The following is a 14,810-nucleotide window of genomic DNA, read 5'->3' on the forward strand; positions in this document are numbered from 1 at the left end:
ATCGAATTCCTTTCAAAAAAAAAAGAAATTAAATTGAATACTTTAATGAATATTTTTTATTATATTATAATTATTACTATTGTAAGAAAAAAAATTTAGTTCTAATGATTTAAACGGGACTAGATAAAGATCTAAAACAATAGTCGGTATAGATTTTTACTAGAAACAAAAACTTCAAAGGTATGCAAAATGTCGGCTTAAGCAAGTAGTTTTTTGTTACCCAATTGGGTCTAAGACCAACAAACAAATTCTAACTTATTTGAAAATCAAATTTTCTAATAAATAAAAACAAAATTATTTTTTTAAAAAATATTTTTATTTAATTAAATAATTAACTATTTGGACTCTTAAATTTTAATTAAATTACTGTCACATTCCTACTATTTAGCAAAATCACTAATTCATCATTAAAGTTTAATTTATTAAATTATATAGTCACTTTGCATTCGAGGGCCAATTTCCGACTGGCTGAGGAAATCTTTGCATGCCTCCGTTACTTTTTAGGAGTCCGTCTCATAAAAACTGTCTATCTGAAACTGTCTCTCGATTCGTAAGTTTTGACACAAAGTTAAAATTTTAGCTCTTTCAGAATATCAAGGAGTGACTATATTAAATTAGCAAATGAGAAACTAAATAATAAAATGTTATAGAATATATAGTTAAATTATATTAAATTTTAGAGATAAATCAATGAGTTTATCAAACCAAAAATAACTTAATCATTCAAGAACTAAATAATTAATTTAGATAAGTAGGACATGAAAACAATTCAAATCTGATGTGACCTGGACCTAAAAAAAAAAAGGTTTAGACCCAAGATTATCTGGGCCTGGCCTGTGAAATGAGGATAATTTTTGCTATAATATAAAATTAACCCAACAGTCACTAATACATTCTTCTCTAAATAAGCTAATAACGCTGCTCATATTTTTGAGGGTAGCTTAGTCATTTGCTAATACTATTTTGTGGCTTCTATTTGCTATCCTATCAAGTTCTTGGTTTTCTATATGGCTCTTCCCATCCAAACGCTACAAATCAACTTTTGAAGAAATATTTCTATTCTCTGTTTTTTGTTGGTACCAGAGCACTAGGATACCAGCAACAGTGGGTTTGTTCATCAATACAGCTTGGAGGATCTGTGAAGATTCCAAAATACCTGCTATTGTCATTGCTGTGGCTGTCTTTACTCTGATTTGTTTGCGCAGTATATGAGATAGTTTGCAAATTGTAAAGGTTTAGAGTATACTTTCATGTATACGGGTAACCTTTCTAGCTAGTTTGCAAATTGTAAAGCTTTGATGGGTAGCTTTTCAAGTAGTTTGCAAATTGTAAAGCTTTGATGGGTAACCACAACTCTCTGGTTGGTTTCTTCTTCGCCGATCTGTAATTTCAGCTCAATAATTTTCCTGGTTGGTTCATATTCGATGAAATTTCGCAATAAGATTGTATCTGAACCACAAGCTCTCTCTGCTAAGCATCTGTAGATCAGATCCACAGTCAGTTCGACAAGCCTCTAAAGCGCCGCCAGTCGCAGCTTCGCCACCTCCGGTTGTCTCTCTGGCGAACATCACCTCTGTCTCCGAAAAAAAAAAAAAAAATATAATAAAATTTCTGGCAGTGTTGTGTGTGTGTATGCGCGCTTGATTTCTGGCAGTGCGTTATTATCACTAAGGCAGATGCTTTGGTTTCATCACTGAAAGCACACTCCAGCAACAATATTTTTGTTTGGTGGCCCATCTTCTTCCAATCATAGCCCCCCTTTCAAGCTCACCACCGGAGGCGACCCCACAGGGGGTGGCTGGCCGGAGTTTTGCATTTGCACTCACTGGCCAATCTTTCAGTCCGAAAACAATTGAGGATCTTAGATCTTTTGCTTCCATCGACAAAAATAAGAGGTTATCATCTAAAACTCCTAGCAAGTTTAAGGGTTTTCCTGCTGTAAATTTCACTGAAGATGATATTCAGAAACTATCTCTCCCATATCGATATGCTTTGATTGGAGCTTTTATGTTTGGAAGACCTTCTATGCAGGCTTTGAAGAAAGCTTTTGATTTGATTGGTTTTAAAGGAGATTTTACTTTGGGTTTAATTGATTCGAATCATATTTTGATTAACTTTGTTTTTGAGGAGGATTTTCTCCGTTGTTGGCTTCGTCAGACTTGGTTTTTTAATGGATTCTCTATGAGAGTCTCCAAATGGTCTGCCTCTTTTCGACCAGATGTCGATAGCTCTATTGCCCCAATCTGGGTTTCTCTTCCAGGGCTCCCCATTCATTTTTTTGACAAAGAGGCTTTATATTCTATTGTTGAATTAATTGGCAGACCTTTGAAGGTAGATGCCTCCACTGCTTCATTAGTTCGGCCTTCGATTGCAAGGGTATGTGTTGAGTTAGATATCTCTACTGATTTGCCTCAACGTATTTGGATTGGGAATGGAAATTCCGGTTTTTTCCAAGCTATCGAATATGAGAATCTTCCTAAGTTTTGTCTATCATGTATGAAATTGGGTCATGACAGTTCCACCTGTAGGATGGCTTCTACCAGTAATGTGCCAAATCAATTTATTGAGCCTGTTAAGAATGTTATTGAACCATCTCAAGCTCAAGTTTGGGTCCCCAAGAAACAGCCTCCTTCGACAGAGTTTCAAAATCAGAATTCCATTGATGCTATAGTTGTGTCCTCAGCAGACCCTCCTCCTCCTAAAATTAGTTCAGATGATCAGAAGGTGTCCACTACGTCTGCCCCCTCTTCGTCGCAGAACAATTCTGCTATTCAAATTTTGCCAACAGACAGTGTCTTGTTGGACAGTGCTCCTTTAGTTTCGACTCATGGTGCTGAAAAGGTATCTTGCCCGTCTGATGTTGACATTGGTGAAGTTAATAATAAATGTTCTTCTTTGGGATATTTGTCAGAAGGGGATCGCAGTGATTCAGAACTTACTGCTAACGTTGATGATCTCAAAAAAGCTGGTTCAATGATTGCTGAAAAACTTTCCGCTGGTAATGTCAATGGTAATTTTGAGTCATCATCTGGTTTGGGATTTATTAAGGTGATGAAGAAACAGCGCAACCGTAAAGTCAAAACAGCTATTGAGCTTCTCAAGCCTACACGGCGTCAAAAGCAAACTCAAGCTTCCTCTGATTGCATCCGACCTAATGAATATATTGAGCTGGAATCTTAGAGGTCTTCCATCTTCTTCTAATCGCTTGATTCGGCTTTGCCGCACTCATCACATTTTTCTGCTTTTTGTGATTGAACCCATGGTCGATGCAGGTAAAAATTATTTTTATGCCTCTAAACTTGGATTTGACAATGTTTATTCGAGTGGAAACAACAAGATATGGATACTATGGAAAGATAGTTTTCTGCAACTTTCTAATTTTGTGGATGATATTCAAATATTGAGCTGTTCTGCTTTTATTCATTCCCTTGCGATCACCATTAATCTATCTGCTGTGTATGGGTATCACTCACGTGCTCAAAGGAGCACTCTTTGGTCTCGTCTTCTTAGATTGAGCCGTGATACTGTTGGTCCATGGATAGTTGGGGGCGACTTCAACGCAATTAAAACTTTGGCAGATTATAGAGGTAACTCAACTCCTAATTTACTTAGCATGCAAGACTTTGTTGATACTTCTAATGATTGTGGCCTTATTGATGTTCCATTTCATGGTTCCAAATTTACCTGGAATGGTGTTCGTAGTAATGGTAGAGTGTGGGAGAGGCTAGATCGGTTTTTGGTGAATACTGCTTTTTTAGACTGTTTTGAAGATCTGAGTGTCAGGCATTTGAGTAGAGCTACTTCGGATCATTCTCCTCTTCTGCTTATATGTAATAAGGCTGATTTCAATTTTCCAAAGGCTTTTAAATTCCAACATATGTGGCTTTCTCATCCTACTTTCCTTCCTATGGTTCGTACCACCTGGAATTTGAATTTCTATGGGGGAGGCATGCGTGGACTTTGTCTTAAGTTATTTGCTTTGAAAAAGGCAATTAGAGAATGGAAAAAAAATACTTTTGGCAATATTTTTGATGCAGTTCAAGAAGCTGAAAAGGAAGTGGAATTAGCTGAAGCTACTTTTGATACAACCCCTTCATCGCACAACAGGAAAGTCTGGCAGGAGAAACAGTGTGACTTGATTAGAAAGCTTAAGATTGAGGAGACCTTCTGGAAGCAAAAAGCTCATATTAAATGGCTCGCTGATGGTGATTCAAATACAAAATTTTTCTATAATTATGTGAAGATGGCTAGGAGAATTCATCGTATTTCCTCTATCAAGACTGAGGAAGGAACATGGATTTCTAATCAAGCTGATTTGGGTGCGAAAGCTGTCACTTTTTTTTCTTCTCTCTTCAAGTGCAGTGATACTCAGCAGATTTATCAACCTCTTCTGGACTACTTACCATCCTTGGTTACTGAGGAGAATAACAAAAACCTTGAAAGATCACCAACTGATGATGAGATAAAACATGCTATTTGGCAGCTTAATCCGAATAGTGCTCCTGGACCCGATGGTTTTGATGGAAGATTCTACAGAGAGTGTTGGGAGATAATACAGTGGGATGTGTGTAGTGCAGTGAAGGAGTTTTTCTTGGGTTTGCCCATTCCGAAAGCCTTTGGTAGTGCTCAGATTATTCTTATTCCGAAAGTGGAAAATCCTTCTTCCTTCAATCAGTATAGACCTATATGCCTTACAAATTTTATCAGCAAAGTATGTACCCGCATTTTGGCAAATCGAATCTCTCCTTTGCTAGACTCTTTGATTTCTAGAGAGCAAGCAGGTTTCATGAGGGGTCGCTCAATTCATGCTCAGATAATGCTTGCTAATGAGATGGTTCATGAAATTGATAGAGCATCGAGGGGACACAATCTAGCCATCAAGTTAGATATGGCTAAAGCATTTGACAGGGTGGATTGGAAGTTTTTAGAAGCAGTTCTGGTAAGATTTGGCTTCTCCGCTCATATGATCAATATTATTATGAGCAATCTTGCTTCTACCCGGCTTTCTGTGTTGATTAATGGAGTTCCTTACGGATTCTTTCAACCGACTAGAGGAGTTAAACAGGGAGATCCATTGTCACCATATCTGTTCATTTTAGCTTCTGAAAGCTTTACTCGGGGTCTCAATCATTTAATGGCTGCGGGAACAATTTCACCTTATAAACTGGCGAGACATTGCACTATAGTTTCTCATCTTTCTTTTGCAGATGACTTGTTGATTTTTCTTAAAGGGGATGCCATAAGCATTTCAAATCTCAAGAAATTTTTGATTTCATATCAGGCAGCTTCTGGGCAATTGATCAATTTCGACAAAAGCTCTTTCTATTGTTCTAAGAATGTCTCTCAGGATAAGGTTTCTCGTATTCAAGATGCTTTGAGCATTAAAAGGAGACCCTTCCCTTTTACATATCTTGGTGCACCAATCTATCAAGGTATTAATAGAGCTCAGTATTGCAGTGGCCTTTTGCAGAAAGTCGAATCAAAGCTTACAGGTTGGATAAAAAAGATCCTCTCTCCGGGTGGCCGTTTATTATTGCTCAAGCATGTTCTAAATTCCATTCCTTTGCACATAATGGGGGCCATGGCGTTGCCCAAAAAAATATTGAGCTTATTGGATCGCAAAATGGCTACTTTTTTCTGGGGTAGTGATGTGGATCATTCGAAATATCACTGGGTCAGTTATCATGATATGTGTTTCCCAACTAAGGAAGGAGGACTGGGGTTAAGATCTCTTCATTCTTTACAGAAAGCCTATTCGCTCAAAATCTGGTGGACTTATATGCAGAGGAATTCTTTGTGGGCTATCTATATGCTCCAAAAATATCATAGGCAGGGAGATATGCACTATCAACTTATCAACTCTTGCACTTGGAAACGGATTTGTCAAGTTCACTCTCTTGCTTGCTCACTTGTTGATTTTGCAGATAATAATATGGTGTGGCGAGGAGAAAGGACTGGCCAATTTACTCTTGCTTCAGCCTACAATTGTGTTAGAGAGAGCAAAGCTTCTTGCCTTTCAAGCAATGCTATTTGGGACTCATCTTTCCCACTTAAGCTTTCCATTTTTACATGGAAACTCCTCAGGGGAGCTTTACCTTTGCCGCGACGTCTCCAATTGTTTGGGATTTATGGTCCATCCCGGTGCCCATTTTGTTTCAAGTCAGAGACCACTGCTGACCACCTTTTTTATTTCTGCCCCATCATTGCTAAACTTTGGAATTACTTCGGCTCTTTTTTCCTAGATAATCTTGAGCTACAAAATTCTCTACGGCAAGCATTGATTTTTTGGTGGCTTTGTGACAGACCCGATTCGGCTATGGGTAAGCTTAGGCGCTTGGTACCACAGGTAATTGTATGGACTGTGTGGAAAATGTATTGTAAGTATACTTGGGGTAATGAAGCTTGCTTTCCAGACCTCCTTTTACAAGATATCAGTAGGTTGCTATTAAACTGGAGCATTGTCAATTCTGATAAGAAATTTGCAGCAACCTGGCCGGCAAAATATGATTACCACTTCATTTCGGCTTCTTTTGGCAAACAAAAATTAAAACCAATGATTATTACTTGGATTCGGCCTAGGCAAGATTGCTATAAACTGAATATTGATGCATCTTTCAACAAATTTTCAGCATCCGGGGGTGCTATCCTCCGAAACAGCCATGGTAATTTTGTTGCTGCCGCTTGTTTCCCGATTGATGCCAGGACAGCTTATGATGCCGAGCTTAAAGCTTTGATTTGGGGGCTTTCTTGGAGTATTGATAAAGGTTTTTATCCCATCCAGGTGGAAATGGATTGTCTGGAACTAGTTACACATGTTAATCGGACACAGTGGATTAGAGCAGGTCTTTCGGTCTTGCAGCGTGTTGCTGATTTGTTGCATCTTCACTCTTCTTCCATTCATCACATATGTCGTGAAGGAAATCAAGCTGCACATCTTTTGGCCACTCATCATAGACTTCACTATACTTCTCTTTCTTTTACCTCTTTTAATTCTTTGCCTCCTTTGATTAAAGGAATTGTACTTTTAGAGGCTATAGGGACTCAATATTTGAGATATAAATAAAATAAAAAATATCTTTTGCATAAAAAAAAAAAAATATATATATATATATATATATATATATATATATATATATATATATATATATATATATATAATATAAACCAATACATTTATAGATTTTTATATATAAAGTCTAATAATAAACTCCCTTGTACAAATAATAAAAAAACACAATCTTGATTTGAAGTATCTGATCGAGTTGACAGAGCATAATATTTGAGCTATAGATGATCGCTTGCTCCACTTGGTGGCTATTCATAGCCATTGTTCGACTCTATGGTCTTTCTACAAGTCCGATATGAGTACATTCAAATTTATTTCTTTTATTGGATAGAAAATCTGTATTTCTTTCTGTATAACTATCCAAATAATAAAAGACATCAGATAAAGATATCCTCATATTTGGAGACAATAATTCAGATCAGTTTACAAATCTAAAAAATTATTTAAAAAAAAAAAACGAAATAAAAGAAGAAAAGAAAGGTTTTAAGTTTTAGGTTTTGAAAGAGAGATAAAGAATAATGCGATGTTCTTATTGTAAATACACTTAATGTTAAGTAAAACAACATATCGATTCACTTCAGATAAATAAATTTACTGCTTCAATTGATGTTATTTTACCGTATCAAACTTGATTCAGCATTTCACTATTTATTTGAGCTGAATTAATAAAATAAACTTACTGCTTTATTTGATGTTCAGTAAAATAACTTATTGATTTAATTCAGATAAATAAATTTATTTTATTATTGTCTGATCAAATAAGTTAAATGTTGAATAAATTACTAACCAAGCAAAATAAACCACAAACAAATTAAATTAATTAAGAAACATAATTTTGGGGAGAAAAAAAAAATTTAAGTAGGAACGAAGGGCAATAAGGACAAATTAATGGAGGATAAGTAGTGGAATTATCTTCATTGTCTTATAGTACGTCATAATTCAGAAGAGAACAATTTAAAAGATGAGAGTGCAATTGAAATTTCGCTATAATAATAATAATGTCTTAACCAAGCTTGACAATATTCTCCTCATAATGACACATCACATACGTACAAGAGGAGGAAAAAAAGAGGATTAAGAAAACTGTATTATAAAATTTCTCAAGTCAAAAAGGTTGTCTCTGGATAATGAAAATGATTTTAGAATAATTGTTAGTAGCAGTACATCACTTTATTAAAATTTAATTAAAAGCAAAATAATTTGTTTTTTAAGAAAAAATAATAAGAAATTAAGCATGAAAAGTTGAGTTCAACAAATCATTTCTACAAAATCAGGTGTTCGATGCATGGAAAAAGACTTTGTGTTGTGTATTCGTAGATTTAATTTATAGAAACTATTTATAAATCGTGGTAATAACAAGTTTCGGAACAAAATAAGTATCGTATTTAAAAAAAAATTCTAATTTATATGTCAATAAAAGTGAAAAAAAATTTATCGATAGGAGTTGGTATAAATGAAAAAGGCTCAAGCCACTTAAGCAATAGGTCAAAACTATATGAACGAAGAAAATTTTAAAATCTCTCGAATATTAAATAGTTGTTAAATCAGTGGAATCTTTTATGAAATGAGTTTAACGCACCAAGATGATTTTCTTTAATCCAATGGGTTAGAGACACGTGTGGTGTAAATAAAAAAAAAAGTGAAGAAAATTTGTACGGAGAAATATTGAATTGGCATGCAGAGAAAATACTGATAGAAATTCATTAAAATTTTTTCTTTTCCTGAAAAATTGTCGTTTAAGGCGGTTGCCATGACGTGTGTTACATGTCTACATCTCAAGCTTAAAGTAGGAATACCATTTTAAGATGGAAACCATCTTCTATCCCATCCTAATTTATACAAATTTAATTAGAAACTATCAACCAACCAAATTGTTTGTTAACCAGCTCAGACTCATCTCCTATAGCCCACTTAACACTTAATCAAGTCATTTCTACCATTCCATATATGAAGTCGTTTTTTGCCAAGCATCAAATCGTTTTGCTGAGACAAACAAACGACATGTCGTTCAGATGCTTCTTATTTGAACAAAAAGATGTTAAATTTACTCCCAATCTCCATTTTATCATTGAAATCCAATCTCAGCCCTTGGAAGGGATAAGAAAAAATCAATTTCGAGGAAGTTAATAGAGTAAAATAAATTTCTAATTTAAAGATTAGAGATTACTGAAGACAAAGAGCTGCAATCCTTCTACTGAAAATGTTTATAGCATTTCTGAAATTTCTTGGTCAGAATCCAATTTTCTTGGAGGCCGCTTCATTCCGTAACAAGCCAGAAGTTTTGTTCCTGTTTCTTATTTTGGGCCTTCCATAGGCCTCCTCTTTGCAAAGTGTCCATCAGGAATTTCTCATGCCATGACTTGATTAGAAGAAAACCCATTTCTTTAAAAAACAAATTGCTTAATGGTTCACACTTCATAGCACACAGTTTTCAGGATTTGAGTGATTCAAGGAGCATAAAATATACATGATTTGAATCTGCCTGTCTGTTTAGCAAACCAACGACTACATAAGGATAGACAATTTGCAGCAAGAACTTAATACAGCTTCAAATGTTTTATACGCGAGGAATGAGGTATAAGGTTCTGCTTCTGATAGTTTTGTCTTTAGTACCTGAATCAATCAAGGGTCGGCAATGGACAGATTCCAATTGTGCAGATGTAGCACGGGACTTCCTTCCATGCATGAATTTCCTACGTGGGATCGAACCGACACCCTCATGGGGATGTTGCAGTCAGCTCAAAGACCTCAATAAGATTGCAAGACATAAGAAAGATAAACAGAGAATTTGCCAGTGCATTCAGGACATGGTCGATGATCAAGGTAAGTTGAATCCCTCTCGCATCCCCTGGCTTTCCAGCAAGTGCAGAGTGAAGCCTAGATTCCCAATTTCTAATGACAGGAACTGTAAGATGTAAGTATGCCTTTCCTTCCCCTCTCTTTCACACATGCCCATAGACATACACACTACTGACTGTCTTTTCTCTTCTGCAGAATTAGCTAACACAAGAAGAAGCCAGCTACCAGAAGAGTTTACCTGCTAGTGCAATAATCGATATGTATCTTGGTAACCCATATGCTACCATTGAATCATGTAAAGTGAATCAAAGTTATATAATCAACATTTTTCTACTGTTGTCATCAAACGGTTCAGGCAAGTAATAAAAATCATTATTTCTCTAAACGGGTGACAAGAAAATACAGTTTCCCATTATCTAGGCAAGATCCAATGCTATGATCAAGTCCAGTCTCACTTGAGTTGAGGAATGAATATATGCTGAATAGAAAATGGGCAACAAAAAAGGTTCATAGATTCGCTTTCAACAGCGCAGCATACCCATAAAAATGAAAATTATTTCAACCTTCAGACATTTCCACGATCATTTCATTTAACTTCTGCACTAAAAATGCCTGCCATAATGGCACAACCCAAACACCACAATCGTGGCAACCACAATTTTGACAAGTTAAATGTTGCAACATAGGATTTGCAGCTCCTGGGCCTTAACTTGTGAGAAAATTGATACAACAGTTAAAGCTTATAAACTCCAGACAACTAAATGATGATCCAACTACATTTTTGCACAAGAAATCACTTCATATAATTTCACTAACTTCAACAAATGAAAAGAAGTTCAAGTAAAATTCGCATCTTTTTAATTTGCTCTATTGTACACACAACAAAATGCGCATAGTTCCAATGATCTACAACTAAAAACGAAACAAATTTCTGTATACACACATCTTACTAGTGATTTCCACATTTTAAAAGCATCGAAACTCCAATTGTACATAGATATTATCATTGAAATCTCACAACTATGCACGATATGTCATCTTTACTTTTCCTTGAAACTGCCTCCTCTATCAAGTGCTTTGCAGCTGAATGAGCATCTTTTATGTCTTTGATAGTGTCCACTGCATCTTGGTTTGACATCACCTGCCCAGATTTTATTAGATATTAGAAATATAAACCTAAGCTTTGATATATCACTTCTAACTTCTAAGGCATCAAAAACAGAGGTTGGAGACTAATAGATTTGATAATTCATTATTCTGATTCCCTGGTCATCATTCACAACTTTATCTTCTCATCCTTCTTACAGAGTAATAAAGACAACATTAAGGTATTAATAAACAATGAGAGTTTAACTTACCTTCCATATTCCATCACTTGCCAGAATGATGAATTCTGTATTATCATCAACTGTTTCTTGAGCCACATCAGGTTCAGAACTAAGGTGTATCTTCAAGCTCTTATCACCAAATGCCCTCGCTACAGCTAGCTGTCCGTCAACGCGAGGAACATCCCCTACAAACAATATTGTGAGACATTTATTCTAAGTCTTGTTTCTGGTTATAATAGATATTATTTTACTTTTCTTCCTAGTATGATTTCCACCAAAATGATAGTCTAAATCTAAAAACCTGGCCAATAATCCATCTGTTCCTAGCAAATACATGCTTGAATTACTATTGAAACAACAAATTCACAAAATACAAGCTTTCATAAAGAAAGCTAAAGAAAAGGACCAGCTGCTCAACCATATTCAGAAACCTAAAGCAAAATTACTTGGTGTGTAAAATAGAAAAATATTGTATTGTTGAATTGTAAATTTCTACCTACCAGGAAGGTTTGATACGAAACCACCACGACTCTCAATCATGGGTTTTTCCTTGCTTGGCTCATGATCAACGGATAGTTGTTTGGCCACACCATTCTTGCATATGACAGCACGAGAATCTCCCACATTTGCTACTACCAACTTCTGACCATTGATGAGGATTGCTGTAACAGCAGTTGATCCTCCTTTTCCCAAGACAAAAGCTTTTTCCAATATTTCAGCATCTGTAGTATCATAAGCTCTCCTTATTGCACTCTCTGTATCAGTCCAGAAGTCGTGCTGCTTGCAAGGGAGCAAGAAAATAAGAAAAAGAAATGTTTTTTCTTGATAAATAGACATGACACTGCTAATGAACCAGATACAATAAATTGATATAAGTACCTGTTTCAAAATATTGTCAAACAAATGAGTTTGCAAGTAATTTGCAATGTCATGACCCAAATGACCATCAAATATTGCAAATAAACCCAACTCATTGTTGTTTACTTGCTTGAAATTGGAAACTACATAATCTTCCATGGCATGATTTGATTTTCCCTTTACCAAGTGATAACCATGTGTAATATGCTTTGACAGTTTGCTTTTGCCTTTCCCAGTCTCAGATGACGAACCAAATCCAGCTTTTACCTGACAAAGAATATAACCAATTCATCAAAGAGGAGTCTAGAGATTCATATATCATATATGAGAAGGTATTCAGAAATTTAGTGGTCAAGAAATTAAAAAGAAAGGGCTGTATCCCTTGGCAATTTTTAAGCACTGCAAAGATGAGGGTCATAACAGGGTCAGGAAGCATCTGGCTTTAGTCTATGTATACAAAAAGGAACTAAAAAGTATACTTGAAGGTTAATTAAAAAAAAAGAAAAAAAGATTGACCTAAGAAAGTAAGGTTAATCAGAAACAGACAACCAAGATTTTTCTTTCAAATACTCAAACTTTAATTCCAATCTGAGTTGCAGCCCATGAACAGTTAGAAGTCAGCAATTCTTCAATTTTGTTATATTTCCATAACTTTGAAATAGAGAAACCTATAACCAAATTCAAGAAAAGCTAATACTAAATGGCAGCACCTTTCCTTCTTCACAATCTTATCAATAGAAAAGTAAACAATAATCATGAACTACTCATCACTGGAGTTGAAAATTATTAGTAATACAGGATTTGACCAAAGACTCCAATCTTCAATTTCATAGGTAAAACAAGAACTCTATATAGTCATAAAACATAACAAAAGCTAAACACATTAAAGCAACTGGAAATGACCATACACAAGAAAATCAAGAAACACCAACAAACCTTCATCTTGTGCAGAATTTCCTTGCCAGTGCCAGTCATGGTCGAGGTCTTGTTCCAATAATGAGTTTTCAAGAAAGAGAGTATTGGTAAGGTTAAAGAAAGAGAGAGATATAATACAGAAAGAAACAAGAGAGATGCAAAAATTAAAATATATAGGTGGAGTTTGACCAAAGAACACGTGAGCTGCTGGTGAATTTATACACATCCGCCGCGTTCTTTTCTTGATCATTTCTAACAACGCGCTCTTGCCGACGACTTCTTTTGCCTCCATTGCACTTGCTTGATTTGATTGCTGACATAACCATACCAGTCTATGGGCAGAATCCAGATTGGACCCCGTATTTTGTATATCTTGTCGAGTGAAAGCCTTTCAACGGGTAAATATTGAGTGCTTCGATTGACCATTTTCCTGCCACTAGAGATAAATACATGTAATCGATTCAGAGTTCAAATCATGCGCTGTTCTTATAATTTTTGAAGAAAAAAGTTGTAATCTTTTTTCAATCTTTTTTTCAATATTTCTAACCCATCACTCCCTCCCTATAATTTTTGAAGAGAAAAAAAGTTGTAATTGTTTTTTTCTAAGGAATATATGTATATACATGTAATTTTTCAATGGATAAATTTTGAGTCTTTCAATTAATAATTTTCTTATTATAGTCCATTAATAAATACATATAAATTACTCGAGTTCGAATAACCCATCATTTTTTGAAGAAAGTTGTGAATTATTTTCAAAATATTTATGCGTATCTCTAAGCTTCAACCACTTGATTTTCATTCCAACTAAAATAAATTTGATAAAATAAAACGCGTTCAGTATAGATTGAGATAGTTAATCGTAATAAATAGAACCATATAATTTAAAACCATTTGTGTCTTAGTATCATCGATCGAGATATTATTAATAAAATAAAAATGTAAAAACAAATTATAACTCATATGTAATTGTTACAACAACTTGTTAGTTGTTGACTGAATAATCATAGCGATAATCCAACAAATGAAATTTCTAGTTCTAAAATTAATTAATCTCAAATTACTATTAGAATACCCTGAAGTTTTGGCTTTGTTAATGATATGCATGCCTAAATTGACTTTTCACAAATTTGGACAAATGAAAAAAAAAAAAATAAAAAAAGGTATCTATCAGTTTCTGTTCTTGGAAGAATCCATAAGTTTACAAATTTCATTTTCTGTACAAGAAATGTTAGAGTCAATTTGACAAGTTGGGTGCAAGTTAAGTTAGTTTCTTTTTCTTGATTAATTTGATATAGCATATAAAGATTAACTTCTCTTTTATTTTTAAAATTAAAAGAGAGTAAAAATTTCAGGTTTTAATCTTTATTTATCATCCTAATATTGATAATTTTCATTAATATATTGAATATATTATATATATATAATTTTATTTTTTTTTATTTGTACGCATATTTTTATACTTGGATGTAAAGTGGTGTATTTTCATACACGTATCTTTATATTTGAAGTTTTATATTCTTTGTAGATAAAATTCACAAGAGAATGTAGTCGATTTTCGTTGATTCCACCATGAGTTTATATATATATTTTTTTTATTTTAAGAGTAAACAAAAAAAAAAAAAAAAAAAGAACATAAGAATAGAAAATAGAGTGAGAGTGGTTATTTGTCTCAAATTATTTATAGGTAAAAATGGAACTTTGAAGCATTGTATATTTCAAAGTTTGTGTACCGTCAGTCATGATATCAACCACTTAATTGTTAGTTAATTAAATTAAATACACAAATTAAACATAATCACTTTAACTTTATTAAAGTGAAAAAAGATTTTTTTTTTTTTTTT

General features: G+C 34.4%; 1 protein-coding gene across 1 annotated transcript; it reads right to left on the bottom strand.

Moving 5' to 3' along the window:
* Positions 1-10,700: 10,700 nt before the first annotated feature.
* On the bottom strand, positions 10,701-13,152 carry LOC105646907 (putative protein phosphatase 2C 58). Its single transcript, XM_089719408.1, has 5 exons — positions 12,988-13,152; positions 12,073-12,318; positions 11,694-11,970; positions 11,224-11,378; positions 10,701-11,006 (listed from the first exon to the last, which is right to left on the bottom strand). Exons 1-5 carry the CDS (start codon positions 13,024-13,026, stop codon positions 10,869-10,871), a joined length of 855 nt encoding a protein of 284 aa, XP_089575534.1. The 5' UTR covers positions 13,027-13,152; the 3' UTR covers positions 10,701-10,868.
* Positions 13,153-14,810: the final 1,658 nt, after the last annotated feature.

This window comes from Jatropha curcas, chromosome 3 (assembly GCF_041381405.1).
Source record: "Jatropha curcas cultivar XTBG-Jc1 chromosome 3, XTBG_Jcur_1.0, whole genome shotgun sequence".
NCBI classification, from domain to species: domain Eukaryota; kingdom Viridiplantae; phylum Streptophyta; class Magnoliopsida; order Malpighiales; family Euphorbiaceae; genus Jatropha; species Jatropha curcas.